The sequence below is a fragment of the Tetrao urogallus genome (genome assembly GCF_951394365.1).
Source record: "Tetrao urogallus genome assembly, chromosome: 19".
NCBI lineage: Eukaryota > Metazoa > Chordata > Aves > Galliformes > Phasianidae > Tetrao > Tetrao urogallus.
The window spans coordinates 5,373,429-5,391,723 of record NC_136832.1 but is presented as its reverse complement, the minus strand read 5'-3'; the positions used below and the strand labels follow the sequence as shown (position 1 = coordinate 5,391,723).

The 18,295-nt window shown below is 42.0% G+C and overlaps 1 protein-coding gene across 6 annotated transcripts in view; it reads right to left on the bottom strand.

Moving 5' to 3' along the window:
* Positions 1-16,796, bottom strand: part of SPTAN1 (spectrin alpha, non-erythrocytic 1) — a gene marked incomplete at its 5' end in the record, with an annotated part of 43,520 nt that extends 26,724 nt beyond the window's left edge. For 4 of the 6 annotated variants that reach the window (XM_079544883.1, XM_079544881.1, XM_079544884.1 and 1 more), the window contains 17 exons: positions 402-524; positions 841-1,084; positions 1,535-1,716; positions 1,837-2,041; positions 2,374-2,529; positions 2,694-2,771; positions 3,179-3,289; positions 3,737-3,874; positions 4,100-4,201; positions 4,721-4,856; positions 6,126-6,280; positions 6,379-6,523; positions 7,229-7,362; positions 7,782-7,928; positions 9,060-9,200; positions 10,699-10,824; positions 11,384-11,620. In XM_079544883.1, the coding sequence (XP_079401009.1) occupies positions 402-524; positions 841-1,084; positions 1,535-1,716; positions 1,837-2,041; positions 2,374-2,529; positions 2,694-2,771; positions 3,179-3,289; positions 3,737-3,874; positions 4,100-4,201; positions 4,721-4,856; positions 6,126-6,280; positions 6,379-6,523; positions 7,229-7,362; positions 7,782-7,928; positions 9,060-9,200; positions 10,699-10,824; positions 11,384-11,620 (2,560 nt within the window). Of the gene's footprint in view, positions 1-401; positions 525-840; positions 1,085-1,534; positions 1,717-1,836; positions 2,042-2,373; positions 2,530-2,693; positions 2,772-3,178; positions 3,290-3,736; positions 3,875-4,099; positions 4,202-4,720; positions 4,857-6,125; positions 6,281-6,378; positions 6,524-7,228; positions 7,363-7,781; positions 7,929-9,059; positions 9,201-10,698; positions 10,825-11,383; positions 11,624-16,763 lie in introns of those variants that run through there. The other 2 variants (XM_079544879.1, XM_079544880.1) reach the window with 1 other exon arrangement.
* Positions 16,797-18,295: the final 1,499 nt, after the last annotated feature.

Below are 18,295 nucleotides of genomic sequence, written 5' to 3'. Positions count from 1 at the left end.
CCTGTACTTCTTGGGGAAAAAAAAAAAAAAAAAATCACAAAAATGAGACCTGTTTAGACCTACATGGCCTATTTTGTCTGCAATAAGGCAATCATAATTTAGTTTGTCCTTTTGGTTCAGAGATTGTACCTGTGAATGAAACTGCTCCAGGAATATTTGAATACATGCATCTGCCAAGATCAGGTGAAGATCTGTGAAAATGGTGACAGGTTCCCATCAAGGAATCTATTTTTATTTCCAAGTGAAAGAATGACTAGAAGCTCATCCTGCTTGCAGGTACCTGGCTAGTTCTCAGATAAATCAGTCAGTAATCTTTAATGGTACAGAGCTAGAGAACAAAGTCCTGCACAAAGACTTTTGGATTTCTGAAAGACAGAAAATTAAGAAATATTGAGACATACCCTCTTCCACCATCGCATTTCCTTTCTGTGTGACTGCTTTAATGCGAGGTTCATGGCCTGCAATTTCTGCCTGCAGAGCTTGGTGCTTCTTTAGTAGGTTCTGGACACCAATTAAGTCCTTGCCTGAAAAACAGAAGACAGTTAACTGGTTTATGTCTGATCACTCAGAATTAAAAATTTCAAGGAAGCTGCAACAAACAGCAGATAAACTTGCAGAGTAAGAGCCACCACAGAGCACTGCAGAACACTGAGTTACCCAATGAATTACTGTAGAATTAACTGTAGAATATTTAAAGAACCACGGGTAAATACATAAATGCAGGCATTGCTAACTGCAGTAAACATTTCAAAATTGTTTAATATTTTTTTTAATAGAAAGTTCCCTATACATCACAGCAATTCTGACACCCAAATCCTGCAGGCATCAGAATGGACCAACCTCGGTTTGTTGAGGCTGCAATAGGTTCCTTTTCCCTAATCCAGGTCTCTTCATCCTCGATGTCGCGGAAAAGCTGCTGCAGGCGAAGAGAATCTGCCAGTTTCTGCTTACGAGCTACCATAGGATCCTTCAGAGCTTCATAACGAGCTACCAAAGCCTCTTGTTTCTTCTTGATATTGTCAGCATCAAAGTGCCCAGCATCTTGGAACTGGCGTGCCTGGATGGTGATGCCATCTATCCGATCCTAAAATTAATTTAGTAATAGTTTTATGTCACAACCTTTACAAGTTTTCAGGCTTTCTGCTTGATGCAGTGAACGTTTGAAGAGTATTTTCAAGCTTTAGCAAATACATTACATTGTGGTAGAGGAAAGGAAACTCAGCTGCACACTGCCAGTGCAGCAATAATTGTTGATAAAAATTCTATCCCAGATTACATTGAGCAGAATATGTAAATTGTATTTAATCTGTAAATTCATACAGACAAAAGAGTTTTGCAATCTCATTAGCTTTACAGATGTGCCACTCTAAACGAACCGTTTCAGTTCAGATTTTTTTTCTGATACGCAAGTTGTGAAGCCCAAACAGACAAATATGAAAATACAGACTCTTACTGTCATCTGATGAAGTCTCTGGGGTGATCATTTTCAAGTAAGCACATCTCAAAGGGCAGGAAGAAAAATTATTCCCCTCACCTGATGGGCAGCAACATCTGCCTCGAGCAGGGCATGTTTCTTCTGAAGATTCTGAACACTGGTAAGATCTTTTCCATAATCATCAGAAGCCAGGTGACCTTCTACTTCATACAGCCACAGCTCAATGTCCTCTACGTTGCGATTAAATTGCTGCTGTTGATTGGCTTCACGCAGTTTGATACCTGAGAAAGACAGAGTGACAAGAGGATGATTTAAGTTTTCCACTTCATTTAACTCACTTCCTCGTCTTTTCGCAGCTAAAGCCTCTAAAAAAGCACTTGATTCTTATAACTAGATCTTACCTTTGAGCTCAGTGGCTTCCAGAAGTTTCTTCCACAAGCTGATGACTTCATTCATGCGAGCTGCCACCTCATCAGATGCGTAGTGATTGACATCAATCAACTTCTGGCCAGCTTTCTCCAGTGCATCAATACGACTCTGATTAGCAGAAAGCTCTGCTTCAAAAGCCTGATGCTTCTGAACTTTACCTTGCAAGTTCGATGGATCCTACAGATAAAGAAAGAAAAATAAACTTTCAATCCAGAATTAATACATATAGATCTCGGAAGGCATTTTTAAATTAGACAACACTTACATGCATGCCAATGTGTCACAAAAGGAATTGGTGCCACAAATACATCTTTGAAATCAGAACATTTAAGCTATTGATTAGCATGATTACAGCATGATGGAACAGGGAGAAATTGCAGTTCTTCCTGTTGCCATTAATACTGCCTGCTTCAGCAAGGTCTGTCTGATACTGCTTCACATCACTAGACTGATTATATCAAGCTTGGTATTGCCTTAAAAATACTCTGACACCGATGTCTCTTTTTTACCTTGTAAGCCTCATCAGTAGCAGTTTTCATTTTTTCATTAACCCAACTCTTCAGTTCATCAGAGTCTCTGAAAAACTGCTGGAGATGGAAAGAATCTGCCAGGTGAGCGCGGCGGTACATGGCGCGTTCATGGAGAGCATTTCGGCGGCTCAGTAGCTGAAGAAAAGAAAAGATTAAGTCAAGATTTTTTAAGTTCTTCAGCTTATAAGAAAGTCGACTGTATGCAGTGAAAGCTCCAGTGATTTATCCCATATTGTAGTCATACTATTTAAAATAATCAAGCAGAAAACCTGCAAACTAAATCTGTGTTAAATACTTACAGCATCTCTGCGCGTAGCAACATCATCCATGGCATAATGGTTATTCTGAATCAGTTTAGTAGCAAACTCATCCAATGCCTGAAAGTGAAAAGATTTTCCATTTATTTTGTGTAATAAAAACTGTTCGTGTAAGTCTACACAGCAAGTCAATTCTCAAAAGCTCATCAAAAACAAACAGTCATTAAGATAGCTACTGTTTAAACCCTTTTAGTCTATACCATGCTCTTACATGTGCACAAATGACCATTTATCAAAATCCACCCTCTTCCCCCATGCTGGTGTGCTAAGCAAGGCATTGGGTTTTCAGCAGTCTGAGGCAGCAATCAAGCCCTATCTTAGCTTTTCCACTGATTGTTTTCCACAGTGACTCATTTAGCAGAGCAAATCACGTTCTTCTCTGTCAGTCCCCACCAATGCTGCCTCTCCAATCAACAACTTCATTCATTTCTCACTTCTTTAGTGACGACCCAATATAAATGTCTTACTGTGATTTTCTCCTCTTGAGCACTTAGGGATTTCTCAAAATCTTCATGCTTCTTTAGAAGAGCCTCCACGCTATCCAGAGAATCACCAAGGTCTTCATTCAGCAGAAAAGCCTAAAGCAAGGCAACAAACATCAGTGGATTTTTCGTTTGTGTCTTCAGCTTCTCTAAAAGTCAACCCAAGCACACTCAGTGATGTTTCCTACATACGATTGGAAAGGAAGGATGATAATACTGGGAAGGTGTTCCCTATCCACCTCTTGCAGCCAAAGACTCCAAATAATTACTTTTAGCTTCTTCTTCAAATAGTATTTCACAAGAGTTAAACAAACATAAAAGCAACACGAGGCCAACCTGCCCCAGCTCATAGTTCAAGCATTAGAAAGAAACAGTCATTGTAGCACCTCGGGCAGCCACGTAACAAACTGCACAGCACCTTATCCCTTGTGCATGTCCAGTGGTAGGTAGAGTCACTGCCACTAGTGATTAACAATGGTTTGTGCCTACAGAAGATTGGCATTAATGACATTCAAACTGGAGAGTTCAAATGCATGCACTCACTTCCTGTTTGCTCATCCAGTTGTCAACTTGTTCGGTATCTCTGTAGAAAAGCTGCAGATCCATGCACTGTTCATACTGCTGCCTGCGAAGCTCCCATAGTTCTAGCAAGGCAGATCTTTCATCTGAGAGGACAGTCAGCTAAGGGATTGGGAAAAGGAAACACTGCATTTAACAGACTGGTTCATTTACTTCTCAATGTAAAATCAAGATGGAAGTCTGAACAGAAATTATCAGTCTTAAAAGCTCTGTAACCTGTTAAGATGATACTTTGCAGCTTAAAATCTTAAGAACTTCTAAATTAAGGGACACAAAAGAAAAAAAACATAATTCTTGTAGGAGTTGCTCTCAAGTTGCCCAACTTACCTTTTCTTTAACTTCATCAGAAGCATAGTGCCCAGCTGCAAGCAACGCCTGCCCAGACTCATCAGCAGATTTGAAGCTATCCTCGTGAGCATCAATTTCTCCCTGTGAAATGGAAGTGAAAAAGTTATTTCCCACAGTATAGCTTACAACAGAGTGTCAAAATACTGCTATTGAAATAAGAGATGTAACAGCCTGGAGAGTTTAAAGTTTATCATTGAGGCATTTAGATACATCATGCCAAACAAGAAAACTAGATTCAAATGCATCACCTTATACTGCAAACGAGGAAAGTATAAATTCATATGTTAAACAGAAACTAAGGGTTGGTGTTTCAAGCTGCATTATTAGGTAGAGCAATTCCTCATGATGGAGAATTAAAACAGTTGTTATCCAACTGATTGCTATCAGGTCTAAATATTTTTGATAAAATATTATCATAAGCACTTTTAAACAGCTATCAGTGTATCTACCTGCAATCAAGATCCTCAAATAAGAACACTGAGCCGTGTTGTACAATGCAAGGATGCCAGTGGCACGACATTGGCAGCCCTGACTCAGAGACTGTGTCAGACACAATTCAGTCTTAGAGAGCTGCTGACTGGACTTGGCGAGCCATTATACCTTATGTTCCTGATGTCTGTCTAGAAGGGCTTCTGCTCCAGCCACATCATTGGCAAGCTCATCAGCATTTATCAGAGCCTTCATCTCAGTTACCCAGCTGGTGAGATCCCGGAAATCTGCAAGAAAGCGCTGCAACCTTATGAAAACAAGAGAGAAAACGTTTGGGAATCATTTGCTTGCATATTTTCTCAATCCTTAAACCAAAGGTAAAGGTTACAAACATGAAAGCAGTTCCGTGGATGAAAACAAGACAATATAATACCAAAATGCAATTAGAATATTAAATAATTAAGTTTTCTAATATTAAATAATTAAGTTTTCTATCTAAAAGAGACATTTAAAATTAGAAAAACACTAAGTTTAAGAAGCAGAAACCTTTTATTGCTTCTCCAACATATGTATTTCATACAATTTATATAGATAGTAAAAGGAATATTCTTAGCTACAAGTCTATACGTTGAAGACAACAGAAACCAAAAGACAGTTCTCAAAGCACAAGTTCTCAAGACAGCCCAGGGCAATGCTTCTGTCACAGCCACACCAGTGTGTGTGGGGGGAAGAGCTGACAGAAAGTTTCAACTGCACATGCCTCAGCCTTAGAACAAATAAATTCTCAGATGACTTTCAGCACGTTCTTACAGTTATTGCCTTTGGCACATGTTTAACACTTATCAGGAAAAAAAATCAGTTTCTGTTTCCCTTTTAAAATGAAGAGAATATGCCAGTAAAGGCAAAGTAAGAATAATTAGTTGGTGCGAGATTTATGGCGGTGAAGACATACACAATGTGAGGGAATGAACAGCAGAAACACAACACCAGAAAAGACAAACTAACCACCACGTTAGGCTAAGTTTCTCATCAGCACAGCTTCTTAATAGTGATCTAATAGTTTAGTTTTCACAGAGAACCACGCAGGTACAGAAACAAGTATGGATGAAAACAAACCCCACAGCAAGAAGGCAACTGTCACAGATGAGAGTATTATCTCCTTTACTCTGGGACAGTGCACCCAACAATACACCATACTTTAACTCTTAACAAAATCACAAAGACTCCACAGTGAACAGGTTCATAATAAGCATGTTAAAAAACAACAGAACACAGTCAGATAGCATTTTCGAATGCAGACGTCAATAGAAAGTGAACTTGTCCTAAAAATTCAAGGTGTCTTCACAATTGTTGTGTATTCAGAGAATGACCAAGAGCTTTAAAGTATTTATATAAATAGGTCTTTTTACAAGAAGCTGATGTAAAGTATCATCTGGTGACTAAGACTACTACTGAAAACACCAGCATCATCCCAAACTTTTGGGAACAGCCTCCCTTTCTTCTATTTCACAGTCTTATATCAAATTTGAACATGGAAGAAAGGAAAAAATCCATTCTAGCAATTCAATTCTCCTACCTGTAGGAGTCATTAAGGCGAGCATGCCTCTCTGCTGCCAGAGTTCGGATCTGCTCCCAGTTGGCAATCAGTTCCTCGCGTTTCACTTGAATTTGAGAAGCATTTATTGGGTGAGACTGCTGCAAACGGTCAGCTTCTGCACAAAGGGCCTTAACCTAAACCCAGACAGTCACAAACACTGAATAAGCTCCTAGCCTTTTAAAAACAGGTTACCTAGTTTAAGTAGTAGGTAAAATGCATCTCATACAAGTACCTTATCCTCCAAAGCTGCAAGATCTCTTTCCAGGCCTTCATGCTTACGCAGTAAAGCTTGCACGCTGGCCAAGTCTCTGCCGAAGTCATCTGAGGCCATCAACTGCCCTTTCTCCTTAATCCAGCTGATAGTTTCATCCACATCCCTTCAAAACAAAGCACAAATTGAAAGTAGTAAATCTTTTAATGAAAGGGGAAGAAAGCAGGATGTTTTCACTTATTACAGACATACCTGCATTGCAAACTCTTATATAAACACTGCAGCTGATGATAATAATAAACTAACAAGCCAAAGGCACCTGAAAAGATGTGTATATGTTTTTTTAATCCCCAAAAGCATTTGAGTGTGCTGGCAAGCCATTCTTCAGATGGTTTCACCAAATAGAAGCTACCAGTCACTTTTCTACCCTAGACCCCTTTCCAACTTCATTATAAAAACCTCAAAATAACAAGCAGCAGATAAGATAGAAAGACACTGCTCAAAGACACCCATCCAACCTCCTTCCTGCCCTGAACAACTGGACTGACATCTAGCCAGCAACAACAACAAAGAAAAACAACCTCTTTAAAGGCTCACGTAGGATTGAACAGGGCAAAGCTCTCAGAGTAAAGACTGGCAGAACTGCCAAGCAAAAGAACGAACAGAACTTCCAGGTGTTGAAACTTTAGAACAGAATGACTGTTTTCAGAATCCCCTCTGAGCAAGTTCCTCAGTCACAAGGAAGAGCAAAACAAAACCAGATGGTAGCCCTTCTCACAATACCGTGCGTAGCTAAAAGGATCATCAGACATCTATATAGAGATATGACATCACTTCAGCAGATCCAGCCAGGATCCAACCAGGATCATACCTGTTGAAGCGCTGAACTTCAGCTGCCCCAAAGAGTTTTCCTTGCCTCTGCTGGGCAAGCCCCTTAAGACGCTGCCAGCTTGCATTTACTTCATCCTGTTTGGACTTTATAAGTTCCTCCTCGGGGTGCTGTTCCTAGTAAGCAAAGGAAAAAAAAAGCCATTTTCTATTGATGTTCTATTCTATCAATTGAAAAACCACTGTTTTCCAAGAAATCAATTTACAATCACTGTACTTTCCAAATGATCTCTCGGTTCAGCAGTTTTCCTGAAGTGTCACTGTGTAAACACTGAATACTCATGCAGCAGTCTCTCTATGAACTATTTAGTCAACAGGAAGAGGCCAGTAAACAATATATTACATTCTAGAACACAACACATCCTGCCCTGTCTCCAGCCATTCAAATAGCCAGGAATCTAAACACATGTGCAGTAAACGATACAAATCTCCTACCAAACTGCAGGGATGGGGAAAGGGTAGGGAGCATTGCAGACAAAATGTTGCTGTTATATCACACCAGCCAGGAGAGATATTCAACATACATGAATGTTTACCTGGATAAGTTTGCCAGCGAACTGGTTCACTTCATTCACTCTTTCCTCATGAGCTGCCAGATCTGTTTGGAATTCTTCAAATTTCTTCTGCAAAACCTCAACATGCTCTAAGTCCTGTCCAAGCTCTTCTGAGGTCACTATTGCTTCCTAGCACAAAAAAAAAAAAAAAAAAGTATATTTCAGTATAACCTAGGAGAAATCACTACCAAAAACCAGGAAGCAAACTGGACTAATCAGGTTTTAAACTACAAACTTTCTTACTTCAAAACATGAACCTCTCTCACCCAACACCTCTCCACAATTACAAAAAACATCCTAGGTCACTATGAGGATTGTTTTTTCATCTTTGTTTTTGTTCAATTTTCAAGTCATTAAATCAATTCCATTATCTTAGGCTCACTGTTCTGTGTGTGATGACCAATGCTGCAGCCATCTAAAATACTGAAACAAAACATGCTTGGAAAAAACGTGTTTTTGTAACAAGAAAATAATTGGCCATGCAGGGTCTGAAACTTATGTTTTTCAGTTACTTATGCATTTTGCTGTAGTCTTCTGATACAAGACCTATTTCTGAGAAGTGCACTGCCATGTTCTGAACTGTCTGTTCAGACAGTTATGCAGAGTTTGCAGACAGTTATGCAGAGTTTAGAGTTTGAACCCGCAGTGACACAAAACCAAAAGCTATCATTGTGAAAACCCAGATGATCATTTTGTGGCTTTCCACGAGATGGTGGTTTGTGGTCTCTTTCCTCAGAGTTCAGAGAATTCAAAGCCAACAGCTCTCTTGCAACAAGTGTCCTTACAGCGTGCACCTGAAGATACTGCCATCTTAAGTACTTATGTACGTAATTCTGTACACACAGCTTCTGGTTAGGCTGGCCACTTTCCCTAACAAACCACTTTGAACATTTATAACAAAAATTTGCTTTTATGTAGTAGATTTCCCCTACAAGAAATCTGAATTTGATTTCTATGAAAAATATGAAGTTCTTCCTAGAGTGAAGCCCAGGGTTGATTACACCTAGCCATGCTCTCCAACACGCAGGCTTCCCCTTACTCTAGTTCCCATTTTTTGTGGCTGCAAAAGGAAGAAGAGTGGTTGCACACCTACTGCTCACACAACATGAATAACCTAAATAAAATGTACCAGTAAAATGAAATACCTTTAGAAGTTCTCTTGGGCTACCTGGACTCCAGCTACTATACAAAGATGGAAATTTCCACACAGATAAATCTAATTTCCCAAGAAGAACACAGCAAACACAGGTAATAATGTACCTTGTCATTGATCCAGTCCATGACATCTTCACACTCCCGTAAAAACTGCACCAGCTTCTGTGCTTGCAGCAGCTTCACTCCCTTCTCTCTCATTTTTTCCAGCAGTAACTCCCATAGTCGGTGCAGCTCCTGCAGACGAGTCTGGAACAACAGGATGCTGACATTAAAATCCCATATCAGACAAGAACAAATGTGTTCCCTTCCTGCCCTTAGGATGAGGCTTTTTCCAATGTGTCATGCTCCTAAATCTTACTTGACAGAGAGTGAAAGGACCTCATGAAATCTTCACCTCCACTAATTAATTTAAGTGATATAAAATGACAATATAAAATTAGAAATTACTTAACTGAATATTTAAACACTTATTAATTATTGAAACCATCATACAGTTATATTCATAGAAGTGAAGTAAGCATTTTGAGACATAATTGGATCTAAATTCTACAGCACTGTGAAGTCAGACCCAAAAACTCCAGCAAAGCACTGATGTTCCAATCTTTTAAAATTAAGTCAACTCCCAAGATGCAAATCTTGTTCTCATTTTGGAATACATTTTTATTTGAGACCACATGCTTTGTTTCAAGTCAAATTTGTGCCACTTCACAGTATTTACACTGTTTGTCCTAGCAGCACTCAGTTAATATATGTAGCCAACACTGTTAAGTATTACAATACTTAAATGCCAGGAGCAGTTACTAGCTTTAATGTTGAGTCTCTGTGGCTGCATTCTGCCTTTCAAGACATTTAGGAGCTACTGTAAATTTTATAGACAATTAGAAGAAAAACCACACTCCCACACAGGCACACAACTTGCAAAACAGGAAAGTATCTGCTCCACCCATCACCTATAAGGCTTTGCTCATCTAGATGTGAAACTTGAAAGTCATGCTAGAGAAGCTTTTGAACACCCAGCATGGGTGGATACTTGTTTAATCCTTTCAGAAAATTCACTCAAGGGAAGAGAAAGCTCACACTACTCAATTTTCTACTGTTGCCCCAAAGGATAATGCAAACTGTCAAGCAAGGAAGACAGAAGACATGGCAAAAAGAAGTTGCACTGCACAGCCAGGAGTTTCACCTACTCGTATGTGGGACCCAACTTGGGTGGCTGTTACTATGGGGCGCTGTGCAGTCCTGTACGGCGTGAAAGACTGAACCATTAGAAAACAAGTTATCACTCCAAGCACAACACAAGTGAGAATTCACACTGAGCAGCACAGCTAAGAAACATCATTATTTAAGGTCACTCAATGAGCAAGTTATAATGTTCTACTTAAGCAAACAAATGCAGTGGTTAATATCCCTAACATCTGGTCTTGTGAATTTGGCTGCTTCTTGATGCTGTGCCTTTTTGGGAAGAATCATAAGCATCATTCATCATTTGCCTTGTGACTTTCAACACATATTGGAATTACTGGAGATTTTCCAGGCTAAGTTCCTGAACTCTGTGGGTAGAAAGTTCACTTATGAAGCAGATCTATGAGCTTGGTGCTTAAAGTCTGTAAACGTTCCATATAGGAATTCTCTTGTGAGTATTTGCAGAATTTTAAAATGTGTTCTGGAATACAGAGTTATGCACGTAACCTACTAAAACTGTTCTAGAAAAAGTCTGTAAGAAGAAAAAAGTTTTCAAACTCACTCTTATGGTTTCAGATGCAAAATGGCCTTCATTGATCATCTGATTTCCAGTCTCATCCAGCTTAACGATAGCCCCTGAATTGGCCTGCACCTCAGCTTCAAAGGCCTGGTGCTTCTGCAGCTTCCCCTGCAAGCAAAACATCAAAGAACGTAGCTGAGATTTGGTGCACAGCTCTCCTCTACAAATCCCTGCATCAGGATTTTTCACTTATTTTTTGCTATTTCGCACTGAAAGCAAACAATACAATAGCACAGTTGAAGTCACAGTTGTACCATGCTTTGTGAGTAGATACAGCAGTTTAGGTATGTCACTGCTGTGTTTGCTCTCACACATCTGAGAGTTCTAACATCTGAAAATCCATCTCCCACACAAGTTTGTTTTCTTCAGCCATCTTTTATAGCGTTTATTCACCGAGCTGATTCTAGGATTAACCCAAGCTGGTTTTACAGCACACTGTACTAAGTTTTTCTGTATTGATTTAGTATATAATCTACTATCAGAAATATTCCAATCATGTCAGCAAAGACCCATTGCTCTTGGAGAGCACTTTCCAAGGCTGCATGTATTTGCATCCACCTTTTGTTCACCACTCTCACGCTACTCTTATGCATTTGTTCCTACTCCAACTGACGTGGTACATCCTAATATTAACAATACAACGCCACAGGATAGCAGTAGGACTTGCCTGTAAATTGCTTGGGTCTTTGTAATTTTCATCAGATGCTATCTGGAGTTTCTCTTGGATCCATTTTTCGAGCTCATCTGCATCGCGCTGGAAGAACTGGAAGCGATAGGAATCTTCGAGTTTTTGGCGCCTCAGAGAAGACAGTTCCTTGAACCGGTGGTAACGGTCCAAAACCTGCTGGCGCCGTTCTTGGATATCTTCTGCTGTTTCCAACACTTTTACCCCACTTGGATCCATTTTCTGAAAGCCAAAAACCACTCAGTTAACGTTTTGTTTGTATTATAAAACAAAGGTATGGAGAGATCCGTGAAAGAAGAACCTGGTTTTTGTTTGCTGGTCATTGATGTGTATTTCTTTCTTTTAAACTCAAACGTGGTTTACCCACAGTAAATGTATGTAGGTATGTACACAGAACATAAATAAATAGGAACGTGTAGCAGGATATCATGGAAAAAGAGCATTTACAACAGCATTAAACACCTGCTTGTCTTGGAAAGCTATGGCTACCACTGCCTGCCCAGCAGTACGAAGGCCATGCCACCCACAGCTCACCATGCAAGCATGAAATACAGATTGTAAAAGGCTGCTTCAGAAACATGTTTGTGTGCACTTATGCATATATGTGTGCATACACACATGTATCCACATGTAGATACATAAACATCAGATGTTTCCTGGACAACATGAAAACTTAGTTAAAATACTGAGTACATATCTGAGTACGTAGCTTCAGTAATGATATTTAACTCTGTTCCTTAAAGAACAGCTAACGAGCCCACATAAGTACATCCATATGCATACAGACACACACATACATGGACTGTACATGCATATATTGATGCACACACGTGTGTGTGACAGCCACTCTGCTCTCTCAGACAGTTAAGCAGCCATAAACCCACCCTGCCAACCCCACACACATCTGCAGAAGCCAACCCAGAGGCTCAGGCTCTGTTCCACAGATCTGATGTCACAAACAGAGAAGGAATTCAAGGAGTATTTTGTATAACCAACTCTCTCTCTTCAACTGGAGATCCTTACGTATCATTTCATCTGCTGAAAGCTGGTATTGTTACTGCAGACCCCCAAAAATCCTGATCATTGTTTTATCTAATTTCAATCAACATGGGGATCACTTTTACTTTTCAGTTCCTAAACTTTCAGAAAGCACCTGGATTTTCATTAAGAAACCTGTGCATTACAACAGAAGTGTGACACAGATTAAGAAGTACCATCACTGTCAAAAAGTTTGGGTACTTACGTGCTCTTTTGACAACTTGCTATGCATATCAAGCAGTTGTTGCAACAAATAATCAGTGCTTGAGCAATTATGCAATTAATGTCTGGATGTACAGGTGCTTACGTGTACAGCTTGGTCAATGCCTTTATTATAAATACATGTAAGCATTGTAAACTAAACGTACCTCCCCTCAATCCTACAAAATAAAAAGTGGAAGAGAAAGTGTAAAACTGCATGGAAAGACACAGGCAATCTCTGAAATACGTTGTTAAATACAAAATAAAGTTACTTAGGCACCAGCTAGCTGCATGCTTTAACTAGATGCATATCTTGCATAATGACATGAAAAACTGGCCAGGTTGGAACACTATCCACAACACACTGTTTGCTGTGTGGTTTCCAAGCACTCGCAGTGGGGCCATGTGACAGAAAGGATGAGGTGGGCAGAGCCCCCTGCTCAGCACTGCTGCGTCACAGCAGCTGTTGTTACCTGGCCAACTCTGAGCTCAGCTGCACTGCAGTGGTTCAAGGAAGGAAGGAAGGAAAGCTCAGCTCCGCTCTCTCTTCCAGGCCTGGCTGTTCTGCTGCCAAGAGGGTTGTGGAACAAAGGGGCTGCGTGGGCCGAATGGCAGGAACGAAGCCCAGGGAGACCAAAAGCTCCACTGGATTGGTGTATTTGAGCTTTAAAAGATCAAACCCCAAATATAGCTGGAGGCCAGCTACGGGGCATCTCCTGCAGAGGACAGCTGTGTGAAGGGCTGCTTCAGACTGTCTTTCAACTCCAGGGAGCAAGCCAGAAAAATCACAGGAAGTTTTTAGCAATGATTTCCTTCCCTGTGCTGCTACATTGCGTAGTAACTCCAACAACTCTTTCTTTTTTCTACTTTTTTCCTTTTTTTAAGCTGAATTCTGCTCAGTAATGACAAAGGGGCAGTCAGCCTAACCCTAATGGACCGCTCCTTGCTCTGGATTCGGGCATCACCAGGAAAAACAAAAAGGAATCTTCATTATGTTTCAGAACACCACAGTCACCAGATCAACTGTCAGCTTACATACCAGTATGAGAAGTACCTCCACAGTGCCAATGATCTCAAATTACTTTAAATCATTATTTTATTAAATAATTATTAAAATATTAAATTGACGAAGTTAGTTAGATCACTAAATTATTTTCCATTTAAATAAATGAAGCCCCCCTGTGATTTAGGCCAGTGGCTGGTTTGCCTCTCAGCACACCAGCTATGCAATCTCGCTCCTCTTTTTGCTGGAATCCATCAAAAGAAAGGCTCCCTTTATAACACAGCAAGTCGAGCCAGTCCATTGTAAAAGAAGTGCTTTGCTCTAGCAATAATAGACTGTTCTTTCCTGCAGCAGATAGCTGACGTCAGCAAGGCGAGATGGTGCCAGAATGCGATCAGCAGTCGCTGGGGAACTCTGTGCTCTGAAGTCACGGATGCTGCAGAACAGCACCTCAGTGCCAAGGGACTCTGTGAGGTGCTTCCAAGGCTTTTTGGTTCAGTGCACCATCTGCATTTCAGCCCAGAGAAGGCTCCAAGGAGACCTTACAGTGCCTAACAGGGGACTGGGAATGTGGGGGGGGGGGGGGGGGTAGCGACAGGACAAGCAGCAATGACTTTTAACTACATAAGGGTAGGGTTAGATGTTTGGAGGAAACTGTTCACTCTGAGGGCAGTGAGACCCTGGCGCTGCAGCCCAGAGGTGTGGGTACCCCGGAGCTGCCCAAGGCCACGGATGGGGCAGTGGGGAGCTGTGCCCACAGCAGGAGCTGGAACCAGACGATCCTGAAGGTTTTTCCAACCTAAACCATGCTGGGGTTTTACGGAGGCTCCACCTCCCCCTCCAGCACACCTCCGCACGCCCAGCAGCAGATGGGCTGAAGGGAAGCTCTGTGAGAAGCACAGCTCATCCCACAGTGACCTGACACCCCCCTATCCCCCCCAGCCTCCTGGGGGACAGCAGCCCCACCCTGCACTGCCTGCACAGGCTGATAAGCTGCATGGGGCCGGGCTGCAGGAGGCCGTGCTGGGGGTGCAGTGTGCTCCTCATGCTGCACTGAATGGCTGCAGGAGGCGGCTCTGAACCTGCTCCTCCAAGAGTATCTGCTGTTCTGAATTTGTCCTGTGAGACTGCACTTGGAAAGTCACTAATTGGCTGATGGCTAGCTAAAGGGCAACCCAAAATGCTCCGTCACGCTGCACTGCTGCAGTGGTGTTAAAAAAAAAAAATAATAATAATAATAAAAAAAGCACAAGCAGGTTTAAGACCAGAAAAACAACCACACAAGAAAAAACAACTGAAGTTATTGCTCTCCTCCTTCAGGCCAAAATAGCCAGCCTGCCCCGTTATGCACACTGGCTGCTGACACGCAGCCACGGACAGCTATGGCTGCTGCAGTGCACAGTGACGATGTCAGCAATAGTGCTGGGGTGTGGGAGGCAGCGAGGTGGGCTCAGTGGAAACGACAGTGATGCTGGCTGAGCAGGCACGGCAGAGGTCAGCGTTTTCCTGACCTGAATGTGGTCTCAGGGATTTAAAAACTCCAGTGCAAACTACACTGAGTGCTGCACAGTAGATTTTGGCAGCTTTGTCCAAACAATTACACAAAGCTGAAAGAAGTAAACCACTCTACCTGAAAAGCAATCAGATATCACTACATAAAGATCACTATCTTGAGATGTAGTAAAATAATGACTGCTGTCACAAGCCCTGATGTGCTGCACGCCCTCAGCACCGGTGACCCCAGCAGCAGCACCACACAGTTCTGTGCTCAGTGTCACACTCAGGCAACGTGGCCCTGAGCCATGGGGACATCATCACTGCTTCCCATGGGATCCAATCACCCATGGCTTTCTGAAAGCAAAGCAACCACCCTGGCTGCTGCTGCCAGGGGAATGCTGCAGTGTGTGTGCCTCAGAAGTAACCGAGGGTATCCATCATACACACCATGCTGCAGATTTTAAATGCTAACAAGGGATAATTAGAGCACAGTCATTTAGCTTGCTATTAATTTAAATCTAGAAAATACAGAAGTGCCAAGGGAAGAACACAGCAGAACCCTGCATCCCAGTGCTCCTGGTTACCATCACCGGTCAGCCAAGGACCGCAGAGTCAAGACACAGTGAGGCAGGTGCTGCAGCACAAAAGCCCAATATGCTGGAGCTGCAGTGTAGTGCTGTAGGATCACACCGACGAAATGCAGCACAAGTAACATCCTAACATGCCCCCAGAGTTAAGTTGGCATTGCAGGGACACAAAAAAAGGTCTCTTTTGTGCTAGAACTAAAGCAGGCTGCAAACGCACCGATGCGGGCTGATGAGGGCTTGTGCACAGCCATCCATGTTTCAAAACCTGTATGGCAATTAAACACCTGCTCATTTTCAGGCATGTTAACATTTTCATTCCGCAGCTAAACTGGTGAAGCTGCTTAACAGGGTCTGAGTTTGGTGCCTTGATGCATAACTGGGTCGCTCTGCTTTTGGTGTCAGCGCAGCCCTGCTCCAACACAGCACCCCGACCGCACTGCAGAACCGCAGGGCTACAGGTAATGGGATGTTACATAACTCACCCAGCATGCTCCATTCCTGTCATCTTTTCATTATAATGCTAATTCCAGCACAGACATTCACCTGGCTCATTTCCAAATAGAATGTGGCTGCTGTGTCACCCAGGAGAAGTTTGGCCCCTGTTTGTTTTGCCATCTCCAAACTGAAAATGGCACAGACGAACAGCGAGAGCACAGTGCGTGGGTTATGAACCAAAGCTGACTTCAAATGTATGATGTGCTGTGATGTAAATCTTACCATCACTGACTTTTAGATAGCTAAAAAGACATTGCACAAGAATTCTCTAAAACAAGAAGCTCTTAGGAAATTAATCCACGCCAACAGCTGATTATACTGAACTCTACAGTGTTCACACATCATGCATCGCAGAAATTGGGAAACTCAAAGTATTAGGGGAAAGCCAGACCAGAATGAACAGTGAAGTATATAATATAGCAAATAAAGCATTTGCTATGTCATACAAACTCTCAAATCAGTAGGTTTTTGTTACAAATAGGTCACTGCAATAAAGGCAGGCAAGTATGGCGACAGCACCACATGCATTACATAGCAATACCTGGACTTTGACTTTACGAAACGATGACAACATGATGGAAGAATGCAGAGTCTAAAAGGGAGGGGGAGATCGAGATAACATTCAGCTCACTACGAGTGTAAGGACATGGCTTCGTTCTCTTGTTTCTTTTTCTAACACACAAACTCCATCACAGCACACACCCCACGCTGCCCCTTTGGTTCTTTGCCACACACAGCAGTTCGGTGTTATCGTTCCACAAGTGACTGCAGGCAACAGAACCCCCCATGCAAACATGCTACGAACACCAGCAGGAAGAGTTAATGTGGTCAGTGCTAACCTTCCCAGTTAACTGAAACAAACCAAGCCCTACCATAATCTGAAGGTCAAAACAGACACTAAAGGAAGTTATCTGGACTTGGCAAATGAAGCTTCTCGCGACACAGTAATCAAATGGGGTGGCTTAATTTCAGAGCACAAATGCAACAAGGAGGTTTCAAATATCTCCAAAGATGTTTACTTCCAATTGCTATAGTTAAAAAATCCAAAAGGACAGTTGCAGCAGGAGATATTTTTTGAGATGGCTCATTATATAGCTGTTAAGTATATCTAATCCAATAAATTTCCAGCTGAAAGCTGTCCTGCTGCCCCTGGCTCTTCATTTTCCCCATGAGTACACTGCAGTTCCTGAAGCAGCTCACGGACAAGCGCAGTTTGCTGTCTTTGTGCTTGCTGAAGTCACTGCATATCTCCCGTGGCATCTGCATAGCTGACCACGGATCGGTTGCAGCAGGGAAGGCAGGGTGCCACCCGTTTGATCAGCAATATCACCGGGCTATGCTTGGCAATCCCCACCAACAGCATCTGCAGTCTGCTCCACCCCATTTTTCTGCTGCCTACACTCCAGGGACAAATGGAAAAAACAGACTCCCACACTACATTAACATGCAGTAGAGAACAGGGAGGAATCCGTATCACTTCTTCCAACACAAGGGGAGCGATCCGTTTCCCCCCAGAAAGCAATGTATTTATGAAGAACACAACCGTGTGCCATAAATACACGATGTGGGTAAAAACAAGGCAACAGTGACACTGAGCTATTTGCATGAAGTTACCAGGATGAGCTATATGTGTAATGGTTGAGAAACAGGGATTTCACACCGTGGTACCACCCTGTCGTAGGAGATGCAAGGCTCCTCCTGCTTTCCTCCTCCTGTGCAGGAGAAAAACACGCAAAGAGGGCTTAAAAAAGACAGCTTTCACCTTCTGATATTCTTGTTACTATTATTACTTTAATTAAAAATATTACAGATACATTTGTCCAAGTTCATCCGCCATGGACATCAAGAAAGCATCACTCCTAGATCTGATTTTAAAAATTCTATTTCAATCCAGTGCATTCAGATGTAGTTTCTCCTCCTCCCAGCAGTGACAGAAATAAAGGCCTTGATGCAAACAAGGTAACCTGCTCACTTGGTGCCAGCAATTCCACTGCTGCACTCACAGACCCCGCACGCAATGCAGCAGAGCGCGCCCTATTTCCAACCTTTTGTTCATTATTTATAACTTGTTTG